At 33.3% G+C, this 27119-nt stretch overlaps 1 protein-coding gene across 1 annotated transcript in view; it reads right to left on the reverse strand.

The window, feature by feature from the left end:
* Window positions 1-27119, reverse strand: part of ROCK1_1 (CDC42 binding protein kinase) — an 89557-nt gene that overhangs the window by 17503 nt on the left and 44935 nt on the right. Inside the window, exons 10-15 of the mRNA XM_051212310.1 lie at window positions 19687-20142; window positions 17302-17442; window positions 11060-11209; window positions 7799-8059; window positions 4778-5164; window positions 2219-2500 (exon numbers count right to left, since the gene is read on the reverse strand). Coding sequence (XP_051072480.1) covers window positions 2219-2500; window positions 4778-5164; window positions 7799-8059; window positions 11060-11209; window positions 17302-17442; window positions 19687-20142 — 1677 coding nt within the window. The remainder of the gene's footprint in view (window positions 1-2218; window positions 2501-4777; window positions 5165-7798; window positions 8060-11059; window positions 11210-17301; window positions 17443-19686; window positions 20143-27119) is intronic.

Below are 27119 nucleotides of genomic sequence, written 5' to 3' on the forward strand. Positions count from 1 at the left end.
CTATTGTGGGCCGTCCAGTGCTTCCAGGTTTTCCATGGTGGTCTAGCTTCAACTGACTCGTGATTTTAACCATTGGAATTACTATAATATCCACAAAACCCATCTGAAAAAAATAATTTTTAAGATATAAATATTCTTTAAAATTCTTCATACTTTGTACGATCATAAAAAAAAAGAAATAATCTATTCATATGGATATTATTTTTGGCATTAAAATCCATTCATTCATTTCAATGGTATTGATTATTATTTAATGTTAATTTAATTTAATAAACAAGTACAAGATTTTTCTCTAAAAAAAATAATCAAATTCTAGTCAAACTACTTATAACTACTTATTATCTAATTGTTTAAATCAAAGTGGAATTTTGTAAAGTATAATTAAATCATTATTATTTATTAGCTAATTTGATATTAATTGTGAATTAATTAAGAGTATAATAACAATATAACTCGTTAGATTTTTAGATAAAAGAAATAATTCAAAGCAATTAGCCCCTTATATAAATTTCGATAGAACAATGAGAAAACGGAGTTGATCTGAAAAAATGTGATGTATTTGCACTATAACATACACAAGTATATGTGTGATCAGATTGTTCGAAACGGATAACACAAATACATCACCTTTTTCCCGATTAACTCCATTTTCTCATTGTTCTATCGAAAATAAATAATAATAAAAAAGCCGCTTCTACCAATTATTTGAAATCAACATATAAAAAAAAATTTATAAATTGATTATTTATTGGTGTCGATTGACTTATATTATTAACAACTCTTCTACCATTAATTTTACTTATGGTTAATTGTTGTCAAGCTCTTCAGTTAACTTAAATAACAGATAGTGTTATTCGAATAATGATAATAATAATAATTTTTCTATTTCTTTATATTATTATTACGATCACTATCATTCCTGTATAAACTAGTATTCTTGAATTTTATTAATTGTCTTCGCTTCGCCATGATTCGATTTGACTATAAATTTGTCCATGTATTCGCTCGCTCACACACATCAACCTCTCTGTTCCAATTCGCTCGATGTGCTTGTAACTTTGTTATCTGTGCTATTCAGTAATAAATTGTAGTCGCCACTTCTTGTCGCCTTCTGGATTCATACACCGTTGGGATTTGTGTAACAAAAGTTATCAGGGTGATCGATTAACAAAGCTAGGCCATCATAACATTGTAAAATTTAAGTGAATATTATGGGTTTGCTGAGTTATTTTGTTAGGTCACCTGTCCTGTTGTGCTTACTTTTTTTAAATAGTCTCAGACGCATACTTTGAACTAAGCTACTTTAGTAATAACTCACCAATAGACTAGATGTAAATGTACTAACGGTAGTAATCTATTTACCTTTATTTATTTAAGCTAACTAATATATTTATTCGTTCAATTAGTCTTTTAAGAAATGGAGAAGAGTAAACGTCAAAAATAACAAATACGAACAAAACTACTTGAGAATATGTATGAAAAAAAAAAACTCTCAACTACAGAATTATTCTGATATAGCAAACTCAAGTAACTAATAAGGGTTGTATGTTTAGATTAAGCAGTTAGAACAAGATGACCAATACATGGTTCTCCTACAATGCATATCTAAGTTAACTTCTTATTTTGAAGTGTATGTGCGGTAGTCACTTTAAGTTTGCCAACACCATGGTGGGGTACTTCTTGTTGAGATGCCTGAGCGTTTGGAGCATGACATCGGACCTTAAAAAAACAAGTTGGGGCTGGTCATATATGGCCTTTATTCGACTATTTTTCTATACGTTACTTTGATACTTATCAGGCCCTATAATCAGCGATGAAAATTCGTAGAGGCAGATGGTATGTTATTTTTAGGGTTAAATTTTAATACTTTCCCTCGTTGTGAGAAGACAGCAGTGCTCGAAATGCTGTTCGTCTGAAGAATGACTTTATCTGAAATCACAGCCCAGAGTAATTAACATCATTTTGTTTTAAAACACTAATTTTACTGCTTCTGGTTTTACCGCTTTCCATCAGACCTGCCTGGGACGGGTTTTCCAACGAGTACAGATAGATCGAGTCTTCACGATAGATAAGCTCGTCTACCATGTTAAGGTTGTGGATATGCTCATGAACTTTATTTTTATAACATAAAAAACGTGTAAAAAGTTTGATAACCTCAATGAAGATAAAAAATATAAATAAAGCATATTCTATTAAAACAAAAACAAATTGCATTCACCTGTGCAAAGCATGGTTCCCAATGTAGTTTATTCCGTTTCCCACGCTTTGGTCCAACCTCAAGGATACCATAGAATTTGAAATCGCTTACTAAAGGATCATCAATAGTAGGTGATGTATAGGAGGATAACATTTCGGTAGAATTACGAGAGTTATTTGATGAACATGTATTGTTAAGTGGTGAAGGTTTTAAATGACTACTGTTATTATTATTAGCAGTAGTACCACAATTATTGATAATAGGATACTTTACGACAGATTCTTGTGAAACAGATGAATGAGGCTGAAAATAAAGTAAAATTTGTAAGTCCTTTTACTGATGAACATGGTCATCATGAAAATAAAAGTTTTGAAAAAGTATTAATTTTTAAAAAGAAATTCTGAATAAACCAACTTTTACACCCACTGCTGCAATCCAATATGCAGTATTTGTAGCTTTTTATCATAACTGAAACAGTCTCATATTGAATCTTCTATCTATGCGAATTACTTTGCAAGCAAATATTGGAGACTCTGGGATAGTTTACTACAATAAGTCAATGAAATAAAATCACTTTTACCTTTCCATCTCTACATTGATGGTTACCTCTCTTTCGAAACTGTCATAAAAATATTAATACCTGTGATTATATTTCATTTCACTAGTGAAATTGAGTGGAAATTAAATGTCTTATAATTGTTCTTACTGAACAAAGTTATCGAACTCACCATTTTACAAATATTTCACATCTTACTTATCCATGGTTGATTTTATTTATTCAAATGTCTATTTAAGTCAGTGGAATTTAGTATTTGTCTACTAGTTATCTGTAATGCCAACAGAAAAAAATCCTATTCATACACCAATAAGATTTTATAATCTCTCTACTCGTAAGAATTATGGTTTCAAACTGCTGCTTTACATAGTTGTAATCTTTGTGACAAAATGCCCGTCAAAAACGATCGATGAACCGCATCATTTCAAACAATTTGACTATATATCTCTGTCCATTACATGTAATATTGCTTTCTGTATAAACCTAATCATGCATGTATTTTGTAATAACGTCCATAATATAGTAGTTTAACTTAATTCGTGAATCTGTATAAATATGCGGGTATAACAATAATATCAATCAAATCCAATACGGTGAAATCGCGAAATTAAAATATAAAAACATGAGAAACTGAAAACATTCGACAAATATTTCAATCATAATTTATCTATTGAAATTAAACGCAACAAAGGTTTCAAAAGAAAATGTTACTAATAGGTTGAAGCTTCTAAAATTTTTCAACAACTTGACGTCTATCTTTTAAAAAAGATGAGAGTTGTTGATCATCTTTGAATTTTTCCATTTTTTGTCTCTTAAATATATAGTTCTTAATATTTCTAGAACAGTAACAATCAAGGATAGAGTTTATATTACGCATTAAACCAGTCAAAAGTGACTACAAAATGAGTATTATATGTTAGTTGAATTAAATTTTTGACGACTGAATCATAATACAATAGACACCAGTAAATCTTTTGTATTTTTTTCTAGTGTTTTTCTTAACCATAGGTCGAAAAATGCCCATGAAACTTCCTATCCTAACTAAAAGTGATTATTGTTTACCGTGCTTTTTAAATAAACATTGGTGTGAAAAAGAATATCCCCAGTTTTCTACCACTAAAAATTTATAAAACGTTCACATTATTTTAAGTCGTTCTATGTAATACGATTACGATTGTGGCGTCCGCGTCAAAGAATCTCCGAGTAGCAACCGACGTCAAATGACGGCCTAGTTGCTCCGGTCAGTATAGAGTAGCCTCCCTAGACCACGACTTACAGTGTTTATTTAAACACTTTGTATCTAATCTCAAAATAAATCACTTGCGGTTTCCACATTGGGCTTGGTATTGTTGTACCTCACGATTTGTTCGGGTTCCAGTTACAAAAACTGCTACTTACGAACACGATCGAGATGATTCTGATACGAACGAAATCTATTTTGAACTGACATACAACTGACATACACGACACTTCAATAACCATCTCCAACGAGTAGATTCCCCCATAAATCAGGTAGCAACATATATGAAAAGTTTGTATTTAATTAAGACAAACTGTAATGGAACAATCTTCTCAATATGTAATAAAAAAAACATGACCTCGAAACAGAAAAATTAGCAAACGTGAAGTGACAAAAAACTGATAGCACGTGGAAACAGGGATTAGAAATATCATACTCGTGATTATTATGACAACGAGGAACTAAAACTTATTTACAAAAACTAAGTAACTTTGGATCTTCTTAGCACGAGAATAGTACGGACTAACTGATATATTATTATTAGTTTAAAAAGATAAAATTATTGAGAATGGAATTCGAATAGAAAGGGAACTTAGTACATCAGTCATTACTTAGATTTAGATACAAATTAATACTGTCCACAAATTGTCATTATTATGCTTCATCAATTTGAATATTCGTTCAATTATACTACTTATCATATTTAGCTCTTCCTTTCAATAGAACAAGATTTTTAAAAAAAGACACAAACTAATCGAAAAATTAATAAAAATACCGTACTTACAGTTGGCGGTATAGTAGAAGTAGGACGTGTTACACCGAATGATTTATTTAATGTAAAATCACAATCAATATTATCGTTATGTATATTTGTAATGATATTATTATTATTGCTATTATCGTTGTTTGCTACACTAGAAGGGATATCAGAAGTGAGAAGAGATTTATTGAATGATATATTATTACGATGACAGTATTGATTTAATTGCTGTTGAGATGAAGGGTTCTGATGATTATGATGACGCAATAATCTAATTGACTCATTATTATCTATACATTGTTGTGATAATGAATTTGTAATTGATATGGTATGCAACTGTTCTCTAAGCGAAGCCAATTCTAACTCCATTGACATTGTATGCAATTCATTTGAGTGTAATTTGCTTTCGTACTTAAAAAAGTATGTACAAAAAACAACAGAAAATTATGTAAACGTAAAACACACACACACGCAGGGAATGCAATACCGACATAAAAATAGAACCATTGATTGTGTAATTCTGTTTCAGGATAAAAATATTTATTTGTCATCATGTTACATAATTATAAGCATGAATTAATTTATTAAAAGTTAACTTAAACTATTAAATGAGGATTGTTATTTTTCTATACTGAACTTTAAATCATACATATTACATGAAGGCTATTGATACTGATCATCTGTTTAAACTAAAGTAGACAATATAGAATTTCAGTTTCCCAATCTTTCAGTGAAAAATTAAATGTTCTAATACACGATTTCACACAAATGTAAGATGAAATTATCAATATAAAGAATCAGAGTAACAGTAGAAGTATAAAGGGTGATAAAAAAAAGATTAGAGATGGAAAAGATTCAAGAAGTAAAAATGGATTCATGGAATAAGAAAAAATAGAAAACAATTTTGAAACCCAAAATCTAAAGAAAAAAGAGTGAAGGAGTGAATTTTGAACATTGTGATCGATCGTGAGACATGCAACCCAATTTATCATTTCAATCTAATGTCAAAGTTAATAAACTGATTTTTATAAAAATATAAATGGAATAGCTTAATAAATTCATAGAAAAGAAATTTACTTATTACGTGTAACTGTTCTAGTTACAAAGTTTATATAACAACATATACGTTTAATCTAGCTGAAGAGAACGATAACAATTATCAAACCATGTTAGTATATGTAGTTGGGTTTTTTTTTTAAAAAAAATTTACTTCGGCGTCTTTCATTAACTATCCTCAAGGTTGAAGCACGAATATTGAAATATTAAAATAAAAAAAACCTTTAAGATGACCTTATATAGATAGTACGAATTAATTTTATACTAAATTATAAACGACCCAGGATTCATAATTATGAAACATTTGATTTTCAATCTATATCAATTTGAGAGGATAAAAGTGTTGTTTACATAAATAGATTGAGGTATAAACACATATATTTTTGTATTGATATGAAGTCAATATATGTGCATGTATTTCAATTTAATTAAACATGAATTGAAACACAGCTTTGTGGCATCCATGTAAACATAAACATATGGAAACTTTTTTTTATCGAGAAATCAGTTAAGTGACGTAAGCACTTGAGAATGATGGAAAAAGAAATGACAGACATTGTTGTTGTAACAGTAATTAATATTCAATTTGGTCTATAAACAACTAAATAAAAATGGTAACAAAAACGGGATTTCCTATCAGTATTTCAACTTTTATCCTTACAACCAAACTATATATGAACAGCTTGATTTGTCACAATTATTTAATATAAGATCTAGTAAAGATATTTTACTAAATAAGCTTTTAAAAAACCTCAGTGAACAAATAAAAAGAAGAATGGACAATTATGAAGACTGCAGTATTTTAAAAGTTGAATCCACGAGCCGATCTAAGCTAGACCACTATTGAAAACCTGAAAGAACTGGACGACTGTTTCATCCTAGTAGCAGAGTCCTCAGAAGTACACTACGCACCTACGACACCGCACGCGGCACTCGAACTCAGGACCTTTGATATCGTGCGCAAACGCTTAACCTCTACACCACTGAACCGGCACCCAACGATTAATGATCTTGTGCAACACTTCATCCATCGTCTGAAGTGAATAACTGTCACCACTTAACACGGACCGGACTCCAGTGGTCACGGCTTCTCATTAGAATTCCAGGAAATGCATCTTGAAGCCACTCACTAGTGAGCACACGATCATTATGAGAATGAGGATTTGTGGAGATTGTAGTAGCAGTAGTTGAATTCATGGAGTCAATAATGGGATGAGAAAGCCATCCAGTGCTTCTAGGTTTTCAATGGTGCTCTCCCTCAGACCGATTCACGAATTCAATCATTAAAATAAAAAGCAGTTGAAAATCTAATAGTAATAAAACCAAGTGAAGTTTGTACGGGAAGGTGGATGATGGCTAGCAGTGGAGCCCAGAACGCGGGCTTCCTTCTATTTAGGACTCATCAGCCGGATTTATGTTTGGTTATTATAGACATTATTTTTAGAAAACAAATATCTAAACTTGCCGAAACTGAAGGAAAGTAAGTTTGATGACATAAAAAAATAAATAAACAGGTTTAGGAAAACGATTAAAATATTGGGAAAGATACCTTAATTTCTAAAAGTAAATCAACATTACACATAGTAAGAAATAGGATAAATGTAGATGATGCATGTTCCCTTTCACTTCAACTAGTTTCTTAATAGATGACTATGAATACCTGGTGGGATTAAAATCTAGAACAATTTTCGAAAGACACACTTTTGAATTACACACTTAGATAATTCAAACAAACGTTATTATTTCTATTCTTTGAATATTCAATCTTTCAAATGAATGAATAAAGTTTTGATTTGACTTTGTTTTCCTAACTGAAAATTTTGATTCAAGACTTATATCAACTGACAAATCTTTGAAGGAAAAAATAATTCATTTCATTTTTTATGCATTAGATCTTCAACATACAAATTACTGTTAGAAATTTATAATTAAAACGAAAAAACTAAAAAAAAATTATGAAAAAATACAATTAACTAAATGATTGCATACTTCTTTCCGTAATGTAGATAATTCATCATTCAATCGATTAATTTCAGATATTAAACGTTTATTTTCCTTGTGACGTTGATTTAATTGTAAAGTCATACGTTTCTGTTGACCTAGTCCTTTCAAATTGGCTACTTTACCACGAGCTGAATTGGAGCCAAGAGAAAATGGACTGACGGTTCGTCCACCAGCTTCTTGTTCCTGTTGTTGAAAACTTGCAAGCCACATTAATTCTAATGTATCCGGATTTTTACCAGACATAACCTGTTAAAGAGGGAATTATGAGAAGAAAAGAATAAATATACAGTTGAGAAGCGTGAAGAAGCCAGTCATATATTAATGAAAATAATTCATTGATAGTGACGATGAAATTAAGTCGTAATCTATCATTGAATTAAGTTTGTGCTACCTGATGGACTGTTTATTGGAGGATTTTCACAATAACTATTAAAATAGGTGAGCTGAATTTACACAAGCACTTAATTTTCCTTTCACTATCTAACATCAGAGTTTATATTATGCAGACATTCGGTAAGAAATACGTCTTCTAGGGTTTTGGTCTAGTGGTCTACAAAACCCGGTCTGAAATGAGCAGCGGTCAAAAAGATATCAGTTCATAACTACTAAATAATTAGTATATTTAAGAGAATCTTATGATAGAAATGTCATTACGAAATTGTCGTAGAAAAGACAGCATCTCTGACTGCAATATTAAATTATACAGGTCTGAATATCTTGTAATATAATAATCTTCTTGAGATTGTGAACGTTTTTTTAAAGGTTTACTAATGGAATGAAATGAAAGTGGTAGAAATCAAGTTAACATTCTGAAGATTATCTGTAATGAAACACTGAATGAACAGACTATGATTGATTCAAAACATGTATTGCGCAGAAATTTTACATGACGAAACAATGGGAAATCTGGTAAATTTCAGAAACTAAAAGGTCAACTTCTAATTTAAGACATTTTAAGCTATTTACACCAATATGTTGAAAATTTCAGGTTATAAGACACTTTACTATTCGAATTTCAAGTTGTAATCATAGGTCATAGAAAGTAAACATTTAGTATCCGTCATCAGTTATATTCAAAGTGTTTTTTACAAATGCTATGCATGAAGAAAAGATGAACCCTGATATTTTCTAGGATAAATAAGTGGCAATTGTTATGAGTTTTAAAAAATTTGTTGTAAGGAAAACTGAAAGATTTACAGCTGTAATTTTAATTGCAGACGTCTCTTGATCAAATCGTTTTGTGTCATCACCAATCAAAATATTGTTAGCGTTTATTACAAAATCGACTTTCGATTTTATATATATATATCGTTTACAACAAGATTATCAATGCATTCTCTGACACTGATCATGAAAGTTTCTAAGATTTAACAATTAACAACTGAACTTATATGAAAAAAAGCACAACTATCTTGGATTGCTAAAAACACTGTACCAGGTAACATTTTTTACTAAAACCAGTTTGAATTATATTTTAGAAATAATAGCCTAACAAATTTCGGAACCGATTTTAATTTAAGATATCCGAGTAAAATAGTGATAATGGGTTTAAATAAAACAAAACTAGTAACAAGTAAATTGACAAGATGTATCTTTGTTGGAGAAATCAGTAAAGAAATATGAAGATTTTTTGGCAATCTTAGTTAAAAAAAGGTAACTGATTAACTAACTAACTAACTAACGCGATTCATCAAAACCTGAGAAAATAGAAAAAGCTAAGAAAATCAGAGAGCCAATCAAACCACTTTGTTAAAATCTCACAAAATCACCTGACTGTAAATAGATTAGTGTGAAAATCTGTATAAACATCAATGAACTTTTCTATTTGATAGAGGATGATGTTAAGAAAAAACAACTGTGAATAGGTTTTATAGAAAGTAAGTAGATAGAAGACAGTGTGAAAAAAAACCCACTTGGAACAGTGCAGACAAAGGATTAAAAATGTTTTGCAGAAAATCTAACTATATCAAGTTAGTAGATGGAACATGTAATTATTAGGGGAAGAATAATTAATTCGAAAAGATTAGATAATTACGGAAATGACATGCCAATACTGATGTTATATATATATATATATATATATATATATATATATATATATGTAGAGAGAGAGAGAGAGAGAACATATGGCAAAAACATTTATCTCTCTTGAAGAAAACAACTTTTTCTAACCTTTCGTTCCGTTGACATGATCAAAACAAGAAAAAAGAAGAGTAGAAAGTGTATTAGATGAGCCAGACTAAAGTTTTGTATGTGAAAACAATTTTAGCGATATAGTAAGTTAATGGTTGGAAAAATGTGTAATGGCTTGTATGAGTTATAAATTGAAATATTTCTTCTTTTTTTTAGTGTTTTATTATCTCTTTCACCGCAAGTTAAATAGTGATTGTTTGTTTCAAAATAAGAAAAATAAAAATAAAACACGAATACGTGGATTATATGCAAGTTTATAGTGAATTTGGAAAAGAAAGAAAAAACAAATCTCATTTATCAATGTAGCAGCAATAAATAAAACCTCAATTTAATACATTTGCCAATAACCTATAAATTCCATATCATAAGTAAATGTGTATTTAATATTATATTTGATGTGCCATTTAGTTTACTTATCACTGCGTTCATTCATTGTGTTGAATAATTTTATTTGCTGACTAATTATTCTGTCGTTTGGAAATCTGTTCATTAAAAAGTATTTTTTTTGTAAATCAATCTGCTCACAAAATGATGTTTTGACTACGCACTATTTCTATCAATCTACACGAATACAGAGTTTAAAAGGTCTGCAAATTATCTAGTCTTGATAAATAGAAAGAGTGATTCTGAAATCCAAGGAATTTCGCGGTAACGTTTTGCAAACATATTTTTTCACTGATCTTTGCTGTTATTCTGTTGGTTTTTATCATTTTTAGTTTGCCATTTTTGTTGCATCATGTTATTTGCCAAATTAGTAGAGCTGCTCTATTATAATTTTAACCCATATTAAGGATGAAAAATTCTTCTGAAAATCTCATCTCTCTCTTATATGAATACGGATTATTGGCTTTGGATTGTTGTAATGTACTAGTCATCGGATGTATCTAGTTCGTATAGATCCCTCTCATTCATGTACAATACGCAATTACCGCATGTTATGTCGTAAACTGACAACATTCATTTCTTATAGAAAACGACTATGTAAAAAGGGAGGTAATTAAATTAGATTAATTAGATTAAGAGCAGAATAAAAGAAAAGAAAAAACAACTAACCTCAGTTAATTTATTTACAGTGGCAGTACATTTTGTTTGTTCTTTTCTATAAGCTTGAGTCATTCGTTCAAGTTCAACACGTAATTGAGCTACTTCACTGCTAGCACATGCTGCTCGTTGAGTCGCAGCATGAGCGCTTTCTTTAGCATTCTGTCAAGAATTCATAAAGAAAATTTATACACAATAATGATAATTTATGTGATAAATTACTAGCCAAAAAGGTGATTAGAATAATTACATAAGTAAACATAACCTGGCCAATGGTGTAAAAAAGTAGCTTATATGATCGAACTGAGGACGACCAATGACGATTCAGAACGAAATACATACACCCAGTTTCATCACTGAACACCTTGTGAACATGAGTCATCCAATCGAAACAGATTCAACATTCAAAGTCATTTATAAGGGAAATGGAGATCTGCCAATGATAATAAACTGCCACATTTTAGCGCTGCTTAATCCTTTGTTACATATTTAGAAAAGCTAGGGCTGTGCATACAAAAGAAATCTTATTTTTATTTACTTTAGCACAAAGATATTGATACAAAGAGGCACCAAATACATGTGCGCCACACAGATGTAATTTGATATGTGTGAGGGCTGTGATACTGCCCGGGCGCCCAGACCGAAGCAGGTGGTTTTCTGAGGAGGCCACACCCAGAGCCTTCGACCTGAAGGTTTGATCCACAAGGCAGTGGAGCATCGTAAGGAGTTGCATTCCCATGGTAGCCGGTGAACAACAATTGGTTCATACTCCATTTGTTCCCTCAGGATACTGGAGCCCATGTACATCATTGGTTTGGAATCAGGGTTTTCCAACTCCCCTAGGTGGACTCTCCATGTCCACCAACCCAGCTGAAGCGCCGGACATTCGCTTTTCGTCCTCTCGATTTCGTAAACAACACCCGCGCCACGAGTAGTCTTGACCTCCTGTTTCCAAAAGTCATTACCATTTCCTCCCTTTCCTTCAATATTGACCATTTATCACAAGCCGACTTATTTCAGTTCTGAACTCTTTTCGATTACATATTATCGTTAACTTAAACCTTTCGCTTGATGAAGTTACTCAATCCCTTGTTTCATAATTATTACTCCCTTACCTAATGTGTATGATGTTCTCAATGAATATCCATAGTCCTACCAAACAGATTTGCAGTTTCTTTATACGAATGAATCTTTCTCTGTGATTTTGTTACTATGCTTAATAAATTACTGTTTTTACCAAACACATTGTTGATTACCATTGTGAGAAGAACGTATTTGCAACCGTACGGTCTTGAGGGTGAATTAGACGAAACAGAACTCTTCGCACTGAATCAATATTCCTTGATTCATTTTTTAGACAACAAAATTTTGACGCAAAACATTCAATCAACATTTGCACAATTTACTGTACAAAAATTTTAAAACACTAGTGTGATCTGTAGTAATTATGGGATGGATCATTAGTTTTTTCTATACATATGCAAATCGAATAGAAAATTCACAAGAATGGCCAATGAAAAGATAAACAATTCAAGATAAGTGACAAACAAAAAACTACGTAAAAAATACGTAAAATAATCCGACAGAATACCTTAGCTAACTTTGTTTAACATAACTGGTTTACTTAGTACTAAAAAACAGTTTCGGTTTATAAAACTGTGAAACTTTTTTAGTATAAACAAAACTAGTAATGATTATTACAAGTACTTGCGGAGACTGATGAATTTCATGGATTTTATCAGGTCACTTTGGTCCTAAACTACAGTCTTAAGTTGAAAAATTGTCGATTAAGGAATCACCGGACTTGGAAATAATAATCAGTAAATTAGCAGCACGCTTCCTATTTGTTTGAATCAGTACAAGTTCATAATCCTACTTAGTTAACTAACTTTGTGTAATAATTCATACCTACGAAGTTCACGTACCTGACCTGAGCTCAAAGATTGATTAGTCTTAAAATATCAAAAAAATAATACAGATGAATGTTAATCGGCAAATTCAGCAGCTACATTGATGTTTAAAATGTCAACAAAATGTTAGGATCATATATTTCTGACTCTTAATATATAGTGTCCGATACTTCTAGAATGTTCTTCAATCAATAAACAAAACCCATTATCATAATCATCAGCATTCAAATAAAGGAATATTATTAAATCAGAATTTGTTAGTGTTGTATACACTTTTCAGGTTAGTGATTGTTAACAATTGTTTATATGATATAGTGAATGAATAAAAAAAAATCAAACAGTCAAGAAATTATATAACATTGTCAGAATCTAACATTAACTTCTTGATTAGTTTTCCTTCTACAGATTGAATTTGTTGCTATATCCAATCATTTTCAATATTAAACTAGAAGACTTTGACGATAGATCTGTCACATAGAAAAGTACTAATATATATATATATATATATATATATATATATATATATATATATATATATATATATATATATATATATATATATATATATATATATATATATATATATATACGAACAAACTAATTTGCTGTCAGAATTCCCATTAAAATCTGAACATATTACCAATCTAAGTTTATTAAGCTGTTATTATTCTATAATAACTGTCAATCTGAAAATAAAACCAAATTTACAACTGTTCAAATTAAAAATGATCGACTAGTTGTATGTTGTTGTATCTCATTGTATACACCTTTTACCCTATCTCTCTCTCTTTCTTTCTGTAATAAATGAAACTACCTTCTTGAATATTTTATTTTACAGAAGAAATAAACAAAAAACAATTGACCATATGACTTCGTTTCTTACTGTTTTCTGTCTACAAGTACAATAACAGATATTTACTAAACTTTTCCAAAAATGATTTACAAAATGTGACTTAACATGAATTTCACCTTCTTTTTAAAAAAAAATATAACATGATGTGTATCATGCTAATAGTTCTATGTATGAAATGAAAAAATAAACTGTACACTGACCAAGTTATGTAGAGTAGGATAAAGATTAGATCAAATCCAGGATAAAATGAATTAAAAAAGACAAATTGAGCAAAGAAATACATTTTTGTATTTAGGTATTCATCAGGGCTCTACACTAATATATATCATTTTAAAAACGAGTAGTAAGTCAATACCGATTAGATGGTGATGGAAACACTCAACAATGTAAGTAACAAAACATTTGAAAAGTTAAGATTAAAACTACAGTGAGGACGAAATGGACAACCCTAGGTATGAAGATATCATGGACAACATGGACTAGCGCAAAGGAAAGGGAACGGTGAGAGATCTGTAAATTTATATCCATTTAACAAAATGGTTATAGGTAGCAAAATATCCTTCCATAAACGCATAAACAAAGCTACATAAGTCTCACCATATCACACTGCAGAGATTGAGATCGATCATATCTATATCGCTGAAGAATGCAGAAAGTCAATGGAAGACGTGAGAACAAAGAGGAAGGTTGAGATAGCTTCAGATCACCGCCCACTGGTGGTTTCCAAGATCAAACTGAAGCTAAAGAATCATTAGACAATGGGAGAAACAGCATTAAAAAGGTTCAATACAAACTTCCTTCCAGGTAATGACAAACTCAACGAGTTCAAGGTACAACTCAACAAAAGGTTCCATGCCTTACATAATCTACTCACAGAAGAGTAATCTACTTTAGAGGACAATTGGAAAGGTATCAAAGAAACGTTAACTTCAACGTGCCAAGAGGTTCTGGACCTCAAGAAGCATCATCATAAGGAATTGATTTCTGTGGAAACCCTAGACAAGATTCAAGAAAAGAAGAATAAGAAGACAGCGATTAACAACAGTCAAACAAGAGAGAAAGTCAAGGCACAAGCTGAGTACACAGAAGCAAACAAGCAAGTGAGGAAGAGCATTAAAGCCGACAACCAGAAATACCTAGCAACGACAGATGAAAAAGCTGCAAGAGAAGGAGGAGATATGAAACTATATGATACAACAAAGAAACTAACAGGTTAATATAGTAAACCAGAAAGACCAGTCAAAGATAAAGAAGGCAAGCCAATCATTGTGATTCAAGAACAGAGAAACAGGCGAGTAGAGCACTTTGAAGAACTCTTAAATAAACCAGCCCCACTGAAAAGAACGGACATCGAAGTCGCATACGAAGACTTTCCTATAACTGTCACTCCGTCAACAATCGAAGAAATTAGGATGGCCATCGGACAAATCAGGAGTGGGAAAGCAGTAGAGCCTCACAATAAACCAGCTGAAGCACTGGAGTCACATATAGAAGTAACTGCAAACACGTTCCACATTCTCTTGAAGACGATTTGGGAGGAAGAACAAGTACAAAGAGACTGGAAGTAAGGATACCTCAACAGGATAACAAAGAAAGGAGATCTCAGCCAGTGTGAGACCTACAGAGGCATCACACTACTATTGGTACCAGGGAACGTTTTCAACTGAGTGTTGCTAAACCGAATGAAAAATTCATTAAAAGAACAACTTCGAGATCAACAGGTTGGATTCTGTGAGGATCGGTCGTTTACAGGGCAGACCGTGACGCTACAAATCATTTTTGAGTGATCAGATGGGTGGAACTCTTCACTATACATCAACTTCCGTGACCATGAATGGGCGTTTAAGTGCGTGAATAGGAGAACCCTAAGTAACCACCTTCGACCATATGGTGTACCTAAGAAGATTGTCACGATAATAGGGAATACTTATGATGGACTACACTGCAGAGTCGTGCATGGAGGACAGTTGATAGATGCATTCTGAGTGAAGAGCAGTGTATGAAAAGGCTGTCTAATTTCTTTTGGTGGTCGACTGGATTTTGAAGACCCCCACATCTGAGGGAAAGCACGGAATGAGATGGACAGCATGGATGCAACTAGACGATTTAAAATTCGCCGATGACCTAGTTGTTTTATCCCATACACACCAAAAAATACAGGTGAAGACAGGCAGTGTAGTAGCAGCCTCTGTAGTAGTAGGCCTCAACATACAAGGGGAAAAGCAAGATCCACAAATAAAACACGGAGAACACCAACCCAATGACACTTGATGGAGAAGCTCTGGAAGAGGTGAAAAGCTTTATATACCTGGTGACCATTACTGATAAAAATGGGGGGGTCCGATGTAGAAATGAGGTGGTAGTTTGAGAAAGCGAGAACAATAATCCTACGAATGGAAAGCATCTGTAATTCAAAACAACTGTCTGTCAACATCAAAGTCACAATTTCCAAAATGAACGACAAGACAGTTCTATTGTACAGAGCTGAATTTTGCAGAGCTACTACTATATAAATAGCTTTGTAAGAGCAGTTGAAATGATAAATACACACAAAGGTAGAGAAACTAGGCAATTTATCTTCATTTCGTGAACTCACTATTGGCCGGTTGAAGAATGCAAGACATAATCTTGCCCAATTGAATGTATGTTATAGGGCTCAATGTAACCTTACAAAAGTAAAAATTTGGAGACTATCGCAATTAGATGGATATATGTATAATGGAGAGATATTCGTTTATAGGAAAGACTTTAATCTGTTCTACTCATGTGACTCAAGCAACCACGCGATAAAATATATATCGAAATTTGTACAATATATAGAATCTAAGGGATAATCACTAATTTTCAACCACATATTAAACGATTGATGGTTAAATTACTTTCTACAGCATACAATAGTATTAAATTTGTTTAGATTTCATAGGAAGCCAACAAAATACTCGGTAGTTAGTTAGTAAGCATAAAAACATTTGATGTTGTTGGGTTATTTCAACATGAAGTAAAGTTAATCGTGTTGTCCACACCACCAATTAAAGCTTGTCTATTGAACTATGTAGTTTGAAAAACTCAACAAAACCAAAAGCACCCAACTGAGCTACATATCTTCTCCATCCTTTCAGATTAAAACATAGTCAGTACTGTGATCCGTCTAAGTGGCAATCACTAATTGGCAAGGTGGACTGTCTTCAATTCCTACTAAGTCGAAACATGTATCGTAATTGTGGTGCAATCACAATTTAAGAATCATGGTTAAATGACTTTCAATAAGATTGCTCAATATCACTACAAGATTTCAATATTTATCGTCAGGATCGATCAAGCAATAAGAATAGGAAACTTGTTGAAATTACATGTTGTACCAAAAATACAATATTGAATAAAGCCATTAATAATAGTGATAATAATAATTTTAATTACTTCTTATATATCGTATGTTACACACAAACGCAATATATCAATGGATTAGCTTGAAATAAGACCTAATGACTAACCTGTGCTGCTTCTAGGTAACGAGCAGATTTTTGTTGTTCTTCATTAAGAGCTCTTAAAGCAGCTTCATATTTTTCACAAGCTCTTTGATTTGCTTTACAACTTTTCGCATAATTATCATGCAATAATTCAAGCTCACGAACCTACAATGTAAACGAAACATTACAACGTCTTTTCAAATACTTAAAAATGAATGTATCTTATACCATAAAATATCATAGGAAAAACTGATATCATCAACAGAAGATTAGCCGCGGCGCAAAATATCTCAAACATAACATCTCAGACTGAGGAGTTGAATAAGGCAGGGGTCCAGACCTCACAGGGACAATCAATTCTCCAGAATACCACAGATACACAATGTTGATGAGTACTGAGTAGTACAAAATTTAAACCTAGGGTCTCCTGCTGACCATAAGCTCTGACTCGCCTGGTAGTGTCCGAGTAGAGAGCCTTTACAAGGTTTAGGTACTTCTGAGGTACAACTTTCAATGACAGACACTGACACAGAACCTCTCGGTCAACGGAGTCAAATGCTGCTTGAAAGTCAAGAAACACCACCATCGTCGGACGCTGATAAGCATGCCTGTGTTCTAGAACCTGACGAATGGTATGTGGTCAATGCGGCCACGACCAGGTCTGAAGCCAGTCTGATTTTCACGTGTTTGAATGTATAAACTGCTTTACTTATCTTGAGAGTCTCATCAGTCCTAATGATCTGGTGTCTCACGAAGTCTCGGCACGGATTCACAAGGCTCGGTTTGTTTTTGCTAACATGAGTCACTTGTGACGTAGGCAAGATATCCGCCTTCTAACCAGAGGCCGAGTTTACTACACAGCAGTTTGATTGATTGTACCTTATAAATGTGCAATATAAATATTAAAACTGGAGGATATTCGTAGGTTACTGGCATTCGTTTATAGATGTCTACAAAGCATAGCTCACGTATTTTGTGACCACGGAGTGAGCAATGCCTGGAATGAGAATAGAGTACTAATTAGATATGGGAAATCGATTGAAGATGTAACAAATCTTCATGAACTGAGGTGCTTGGAACTTGTGTTACACATGCCTAACCACTGACTTAGTCAATAAGCAATGGTTTATTAAGAAAAAAAATCAGATAAATAAAGGCGATTGAAAACTGAGGACAAGAATCGACTGAAAACGTGATCGAGTTATAAAAATAGTAAAATAATATTGAAATTACTGAACGAATTACCTAATGGAACGGTATTTGTATGAATTAAAATGAAAATAGTAAGATTACTCACGACGTAATGGAAAAAGAAAATGACAGTGAAAACTTTGTAATAAAAAGTACGGAAAAATAATAAAAGCGAATCGATTTTAATAAAGAAAACAATTGCACAAGTTGATTTTATTAAAATAGATCTGGAGAAGTGTTAATGCTTGCCTACTGCAAACGCAACACGTAGGTATGTTTCTCAGTAGATGCTGTAAATGACCTTAAATGATGAGGAACAGATTCATTTATCAGCCACGTTTTAAGTGTGAATGATACCCAAGTGCTAGAGGTTTTATATTGCACTGTCATAATTATGTGTTGTTTAACTAACTCAAGTTGATTCATTTTATTATAGACAGTTTTCTTTCCGACTAGTAATTACTATAATGTTAAAATGGCAATTAAATTAAGTGATAAGATCTGTGATTCTAAATTAATCATCATGCTTAACATGACAGACAGATAAGTAAAACGATCATATATACAATGTGTAATCTTGCACAACATTTACATTATATCCAGTTTCCAACTGTTTGTAGCAAGTGAACATATAAAATAATTCCGGTTTAGATTTAACAAACAATTTTTTTTTCTTTTTTAAATTTAGTATTGAAGAAAAAACACTCATATTCTCATAAGTTTTATGATACTGGGTCTGGATACAGAAAACAACAGATTATTGACACTTGTTTATCGTTATGAATGAAACAAAATAAATTTGAATGAAGAGGTAGAGAAAACCACACAATAAGTTTATATGATTATACCATAAATATTAATTAGTTGATTAATGCTTAGAGAATGAATTTAACAACTGTTAAATAATATCTGACATCTGTGTACCGTTACTCTCTCTTTCTTTTTCTGTCTTCCTTTGTCTATGTACAAAAAGTAATAAACATCTTTAAGTTTGGAAAAAAACAACAGCAAACCCAAATGAAGATTTGCACATTTTCATTTTACATTTAATCATATAAATGTAAGTGTATTCAGGGAATCATTCTTTTTGATAAAAAAAAATAGATTTATTACCCATAGTGTTATTGCGTTGACATATTTTTCTCTCTTTCTCTTTAAAGACTAATATACATAAATGGAACTCATTCATTAACACATTTTAGTAATTGCACAACTTACCTTTTCATTTAACTGATCTGTTTTCTCTGCACATGTTTCTTTATATAAACGACTAAAATGCTTTTCTGCTTCTAATTGATCAACTGCTTCTTGTGTGGCAATTTCAGCACGATGTGCACGTTTAGCCACTTCTTCCATTCGATTAATTAATAATTCTGTAGCTGTACTCGGATTATCTAATGATTGATTTATTTCCGGCATATCAATATCACTATGATCTGATAGGTTGTTTAAATCAAGATTTGAGTTTGAGTTTATTAAATTGCTTGGATCACTGGTTACTACTGCATTAGGTGATACTGCTACACGTGATAAATTATTTCGAGCACCTGAACGACCTAACCGATCAACTACCTCAACTGCACGACGAGCTAACTGAGCAGTAGCTGTAGCAACGGCAATGCTGCCAGCTGTTTCGGCTGACTGTCTAGCTGCTTCTTCTGATTGTGCGAGGGTCTTGAAAGAAACAAAAAGAAAACTAGAAATATAAAGCTGAAAATATACGTCAAAGGCAGAAACTAAATATTGAATTGATTTGTTAATAATGTCAATTAATTATTATGGATAATGGGTTAGAAATTGTAGATAGACATCAAACGAATGAATAGGACCTAGAAACAAGTGAAAAAAGGAAGCCTGCAGAAAGTTAGCTAGGAATTTCTGATCAACAGCCTGAAGTAACAGGCATAAGTAAGTAAGTAAGTATGTTCAAATTTATCTGCAAACAAACAAATGATATTAAGTAATTATCATGTATGTACGTTTCAATTTAATTCAGTGTAAAGATGCTTGATCACATACAACAACTACGATTTATAATTGGTATTTACGGAATAAGATGAATTCTTTCTTATCACTGACCAAAATTATAAAAAAAACAAACTCGTAGAACAGTTCATTAGTAAAGGTGATTTAAAACTACCTATTAAACTTATCACCTTTAGATTAGTTGTGATTTCAAGTTGGAAAAATATTCATTCACTATTTTTAAAAAAACAAAAATTATCAAATGAATATAAGTATATAACCTACTGATAAACTATATTGACTGTCGAATAATGAATGGTTCAAATAAAATCATCAGGTTACTCTAAGTGAACTTCACTAAATCTTAATTTTATAACAAGAGAATACAAAACATTGAAACAAAAACAAATGATCTCAAACCAATATAGACGATTATAAGTAAACTTAATTAAGTGATCAATATACTTTACATTATGTGATCACATTAATAAATGATTTGAAATTTATATGGAACAAGTATTAGAAAAGTTAATATGTATAAATGAAACATTAAAGTAAAAATTTCATTCGAGTTTAGTAATAATTAGTTCAAAAATAATGAAATTTCAACATTAATCTTCAAAACTGGCAAGTAGGTCAGGAATACTGTACAATCATTTTTTTTGTTAATTGAATGTAAACTATGAAGCACATACTCAACTATATATATATACCAATTGATTTATTATAGTTTATAGAAACATTTTTGCATGATCTAACATTAGCAAAGTGAAGGCACTAGTAAACAGTTTCATTCTACGATTCACATAACAAACTAATTTGGATTAGAGAACCAGGATGCACTTGATAGATGTTTCGTCTCACTACAGGACATTTCAATAGTACACCATGTATTGAACATAAGACATACAAACGCTACGATAAGAGTTTGGAACCCAGACAACTGGGTTTCATTTCAGTTGAAAAAAAAAATGAGAGCGTCAACCTACACCATTACATAAAAATAAATAGAATAGCTGTAGGCACTATTAGTTATTTATAATTTAAGGAGTCCTAATTTAATAGCATACATATATTGTTACTTCTGTTAATTCACGATTAAGTGTGATCTTCAATTGATACTGTAGTCTCATAGCAAATTTGACCGATTTAATCGATCGGGGCGTTCGACAAACAATGATGAAAGCATCATTTCGAAGCCACTTTCAAATTAAGAAGAGATCGTCTAGTGCTTATTTGATTTCACCCCCATTGCCCCAGTACGGTCGAGGGTGGGGAGAGTCAGTTCACCCTCACGATATACTCTCACATGTCCACGCGTATAGGGACGCTGTTAGGGAATTAATACTCATTATCTTCTCGCACCAGGAGTGTTGTTTACGAAATTGCGAGGACGCAAAGAGAATGTTTGGAGCTTTAACAGGGTTGATGGACACAGAGAACTAGCCTAATGGAGTTGGAAAACCATGATTCCAGACCAATGGTGCATATGGGCTATAGTATCCTAGGCGAAAAAATGGCGTATTAACCCATTATTGGTCACCGGCCTGTAGCTCTTCTAGAGTTACTGCCGGTCCCAAGCCCGGGTAAAGGAGGAGAGTTGGGGATGGGGTTAGCGTACCCATCCCGTAGAAAACTAACTCGCTAAAAAAACGCTCACCAGAAAAAATTATTCAAACCATTCTAACTCTGCCCTGAAAGTTAGAAGGTCTTCATTTAGAAGAATTATAACGACTCATGGTGAAAGCCGAGTTCCTTCGGAAGCCACGAGGCCGATGCCCCTTCTAACAACCAGAGCAAAAATTTTCATAGGTACACGGGACGTTCGAACAATGTGGGAGACCGGGAAGACCAGTCAAATATCAATGGAAATGAGGAGATACAACTTGGCAGTACTGGGAATCAGCGAAACCCACTGGACCCAAACTGGACAGAAAAGGCTAGCTACGGGAGAGATGCTGCTATACTCCGGTCACGAAGAGGAAAATGCTCCACACACTCAGGGAGTCGCTATAATGCTGTCCAAAATAGCACGAAATGCACTTGTAGGGTGGGAGTTTCACGGATCCAGAATCATCAAAGCATCATTCAAAACAAAGAAGGAGGGTATCAAAATGAATATTATCCAATGTTATGCACCCACCAATGATAGCAACGACAACATTAAAGATCAATTCTACGAGCGGCTGCAGTCAATCATTGAGAAGTGCCCAAGAAAAGACCTCACCATTCTGATGGGAGATCTAAACGCGAAATTCGGAATAGACAACACCGGATATGAAAATATCATGGGACGACATGGACTGGGAGAGAGAAACGAAAATGGAGAAAGATTTGCAAATTTGTGTGCATTCAACAAATTGGTCATAGGGGGCACCATATTTCCACACAAACGTATACACAAAGCTACATGGATCTCACCGGACCATACTACAGAGAACCTGATAGATCATATTTGCATCAATAAAAAATTCCGAAGAACAATGGAAGATGTGAGAACCAGGAGAGGAGCTGATATAGCTTCAGATCACCACCTAGTTGTGGCCAATCTAAAACTGAAGCTAAAGAAAAACTGGACAAACAGCGCTACAAAGGTTCAATACAGCCTTCCATCAAGATACTGACAGACTCAGTGAATTCAAGATAGGTCTCAACAACAGGTTCCAAGCCTTACAGGATCTACTGAAAGAAGAAGAAACTACTATGGAGGACAACTGGAGAGATATCAAAGAAGCATTAACTTCAACGTGTCAAGAGGTTCTGGGTCTAAAGAAGCACCATCATAAGGAATGGATCTCTATAGAAACACTGGACAAGATCAAAGAAAGGAAGAACAAGAAGACAGCAGTTAACAACAGCCGAACACGAACAGAGAAAGTCCAAGCACAAGCTGAATACATAAAGCAAACAAGCAAGTGAAGAAAAGCATTAGAGCCGACAAGAAGAAATACGTGGAAGAATTAGCAACGACGGCGTACAAAGCTGCAAGAGAAGGAAATATGAAACAGCTTTACGATACAACGAAGAAACTAGCAGGGAAATACAGTAAACCAGAGAGACTGGTCAAGGAAAACGAAGGCAGGCCAATCACTGAAATTCAACAACAGCGAAACAGATGGGTAGAGTACTTCAAGGAAATCCTGAATAGGCCGGCTCCAATGAATCCAGTGGACATCGAAGCAGAACACACAAATCTTCCTATAGATGTCAACCCACCAACGACGGAAGAGATCAGAATGGCCATCAGACAAATCAAGAACAGGAAAGCAGCAGGACCCGACAACATACCAGCTGAAGCACTGAAGTCAGACATCGAAGTAACTACAAAACATGCTTCACCTTCTATTGAAAAAGATTTGGGAGGAGGAACAAGTGCCGATGGACTGGAAAGAAGGACACCTCGTCAAGATTCCAAAGAAAGGAGATCTGAGCAAATGTGAAAACTACAGAGGCATAACACTACTGTCAATACCAGGGAAAGTCTTCAACAGAGTGTTGCTGAACCGGATGAAGGATGCAGTAGACGTCCAACTTCGAGATCAACAAGCTGGATTCCGTAAAGATCGATCGTGCACAGACCAAATTGCGACACTACGGATCATCGTCGAACAATCAGTTGAGTGGAACTCGTCACTGCACATCAACTTCATTGATTATGAAAAGGCATTCGACAGTGTGGATAGGAGGACATTATGGAAACTTCTTCGACACTACGGAGTTCCTGAGAAGATTGTCAATATTATCCGCAACTCATACGACTGACTACAGTGCAAGGTCGTGCATGGAGGACAGCTGACAGATGCATTCCAAGTAAGGACCGGAGTCAGACAAGGCTGTTTACTCTCTCCCTTCCTCTTTCTTCTGTTGGTCGACTGGATTATAAAGACCTCGACATCTGAAGGAAAACACGGAATACAATGGACAGCTCAGAATCAATTAGACGATTTGGACTTCGCAGATGACCTAGCCCTCCTATCGCATACACACGGACAGATGTAGACAAAGACAGCCAATGTAGCAGCAGTCTCTGCATCAGTAGGTCTCAACATACACAAGGGGAAAACCAAGGTCCTCAAATTCAAAGCGGAGAACATCAATCCAATCACTCTTGATGGCGAAACTCTGGAAGATGTAGAGTCCTTCACATACCTGGGAAGCATCATCGATGAACAAGGAGGTTCAGATGCAGACGTAAAGGCGAGGATCTGCAAAGCAAGGGTCGCATTCCTACAGTTGAAGAACATATGGAACTCAAAACAACTTTCAACCAATATCAAAGTGAGAATCTTCAATACGAATGTCAAGACAGTTCTACTCTACGGAGCTGAAACTTGGAGAACTACAACAACCACCATCAAGAAAGTACAAGTATTTATAAATAGCTGTCTACGCAAGATACTCAACATCCATTGGCCGGATACCATCAACAACAGCCTTTTGTGGGAGAGAACAAACCTGCCTCCAGCTGAAGAAGAAATTAGGAAAAGACGATGGAAATGGATAAGACATATACTACGCAAATCATCAAACTGCATCACGAGGCAAACCCTAACTTGGAATCCTAAAGGGAAGTGGAAAAGAGAAAGGCCAAAGAACACATTTCGTCGGGAAATAAAAACAGATATGGAAAGGATGAATAACAACTGGAAGGAGCTGAAAAGGATTGTCCAAGACAGGGTTGGATGGAGAATGCTGGTGAGCGGCCTGTGTTCCTTCACGAGGAGTAACAGGCGTAAGTAAGCAATCCTAGGCGAAAAAAATGGCGTAATAGTCCATTATTGGTCACCGGCTACCATGTGACTGTCTCATAACTTCACTCCACTACCTTATGGATTAGGACTCTAGGTCAAAGACTCGTGGTGTGACTCCTTAAGAAAACCATCTGCTTCCGTTTGGGCTCTCGGGTAGTATCTCAGCCTCCTTGTACCAATGTTTATGGGTCTAAATAAACAAATAAATAGGAGTTCAAAATACACATAATTTATTTTATTTGAAGGATTTACCTAAAGGTTATGTTGAGTTTAAATGAAACTATACTCCACAAGTTTAATATAAAAAAAACAACTTAATAGTTGACCACTTAAGTTTTTAACGATACGTATATTGATTGGTTACATAATTATCTTGACTGTACATAAACTTAATAAAATTTCCATTCCGTTTACACTAAACTTGTTTTTACTGGAAATTTAACAAGCATCCTCTCAATTACTTATTGATTATAAAGAGGTTAAGAAATTTCTAAAAAATATTTTTAATCATTTTAACACCAGAATCGATATTTTTTATAGAGTGAAAAAAAATTCAAAAAGGATGAAGCCTGTTACTTACTGCTAAAAGATTTGCAGTTAAAATTGATTGATATAAATCAGAAAATGGTTAAAGAATATGCAATTCAGAAAAAGTGATGTGTTTTATTTTGATGCAGTGTGGTGGTTAAAGATAGCAAACAGAACGCATTGAATCTATGTTTCATGCTGGTTGGTATTTTTCATTGTTGCATACCTGAAATCTTTGGGAAACTGATGCTTCCTAGAGGATTGAAACATACGTCACCTACACTAACAGTTAGACTGAACTATGTAGAATGCAAAGAATTAAATATGAAAACACAGTGCATGAGATGTTGAGTATGGTGGCGCATTTGCAGTTTGATTGATAGAATTCAATCAACATTAAGAATATCATGAACATGACGCTCGATACTGCTTAGTGACTAGTCAATGTATATGAACCGTGTTATGACGATCGATAAAAAATTAACGAACAAACCAATGGATAAGCAAAGAAAGGAATCAGCCACTTATTTGCCAAGTAGGGGTTTATTTCCACGGGTTGAATTCATACTATTTATGTGAAGACTAATGATAATATACAACTGCCTAAATGAAATAAATGTTTCGAAAACAGAACCTGCACGATTGATAGTTGAATGCTTTAAACCACTAAATATACCTATGAAGTCACTAATAAATTAACAAGCATTTTAAACATATGATTCAAAGAATGGTAAATAAAAAAAATTACGTAATAAAAGTCATTAATATGAGCAGAGATGGATGGTGATCGAGAATAAGCAAAAGCTATGGAAAATAATGAGATTAGGAACAAATATACGATAGTTTCATCTCAACTACATTAACTATAATGTATGCCGAGGTATAATTTTAACTATTAAGTGATTTTATTTTTAATAAGTGTCCATCAATAAAGTTAATTTTCTCTTGACTATAAAGATTAATTATATAAATAACTATTTCTATTATTAATATTAGTAGTGGGGATGTTACTTTTTCTTCTATAGTATAACTAGATATTTAACATAAGAAATACATATAGATGTGAACTATCCCGTTTATTATTATATTTTATTTTTACTATCTCTTTTTATGATCGTCTTGATTTCAAGTTGTTTGGAGCTGGTCAGAGAGAAATCATTAAATAATAATGAATTTATTTTATTCTGTCCTGCAGACAATCACTGATGGGGTCATTAGTGAGTATTTTTGAAGTGTTCTATATTAGGATGAAAAAGCTGTTCTCTTTCCTAGTTTTCGACGGTTATCTTAATAGAGTCAGTCCATGATGTGAAACTACAAATGTAACGATTTCCACAACCCTAGAAAAAATTGTGAAAAGTAACTATTCTCAATATATTTGTGACGTTTTTCCCTATAAATATACTG

This window comes from Schistosoma haematobium, chromosome ZW (genome assembly GCF_000699445.3).
Source record: "Schistosoma haematobium chromosome ZW, whole genome shotgun sequence".
Classification (NCBI taxonomy): domain Eukaryota; kingdom Metazoa; phylum Platyhelminthes; class Trematoda; order Strigeidida; family Schistosomatidae; genus Schistosoma; species Schistosoma haematobium.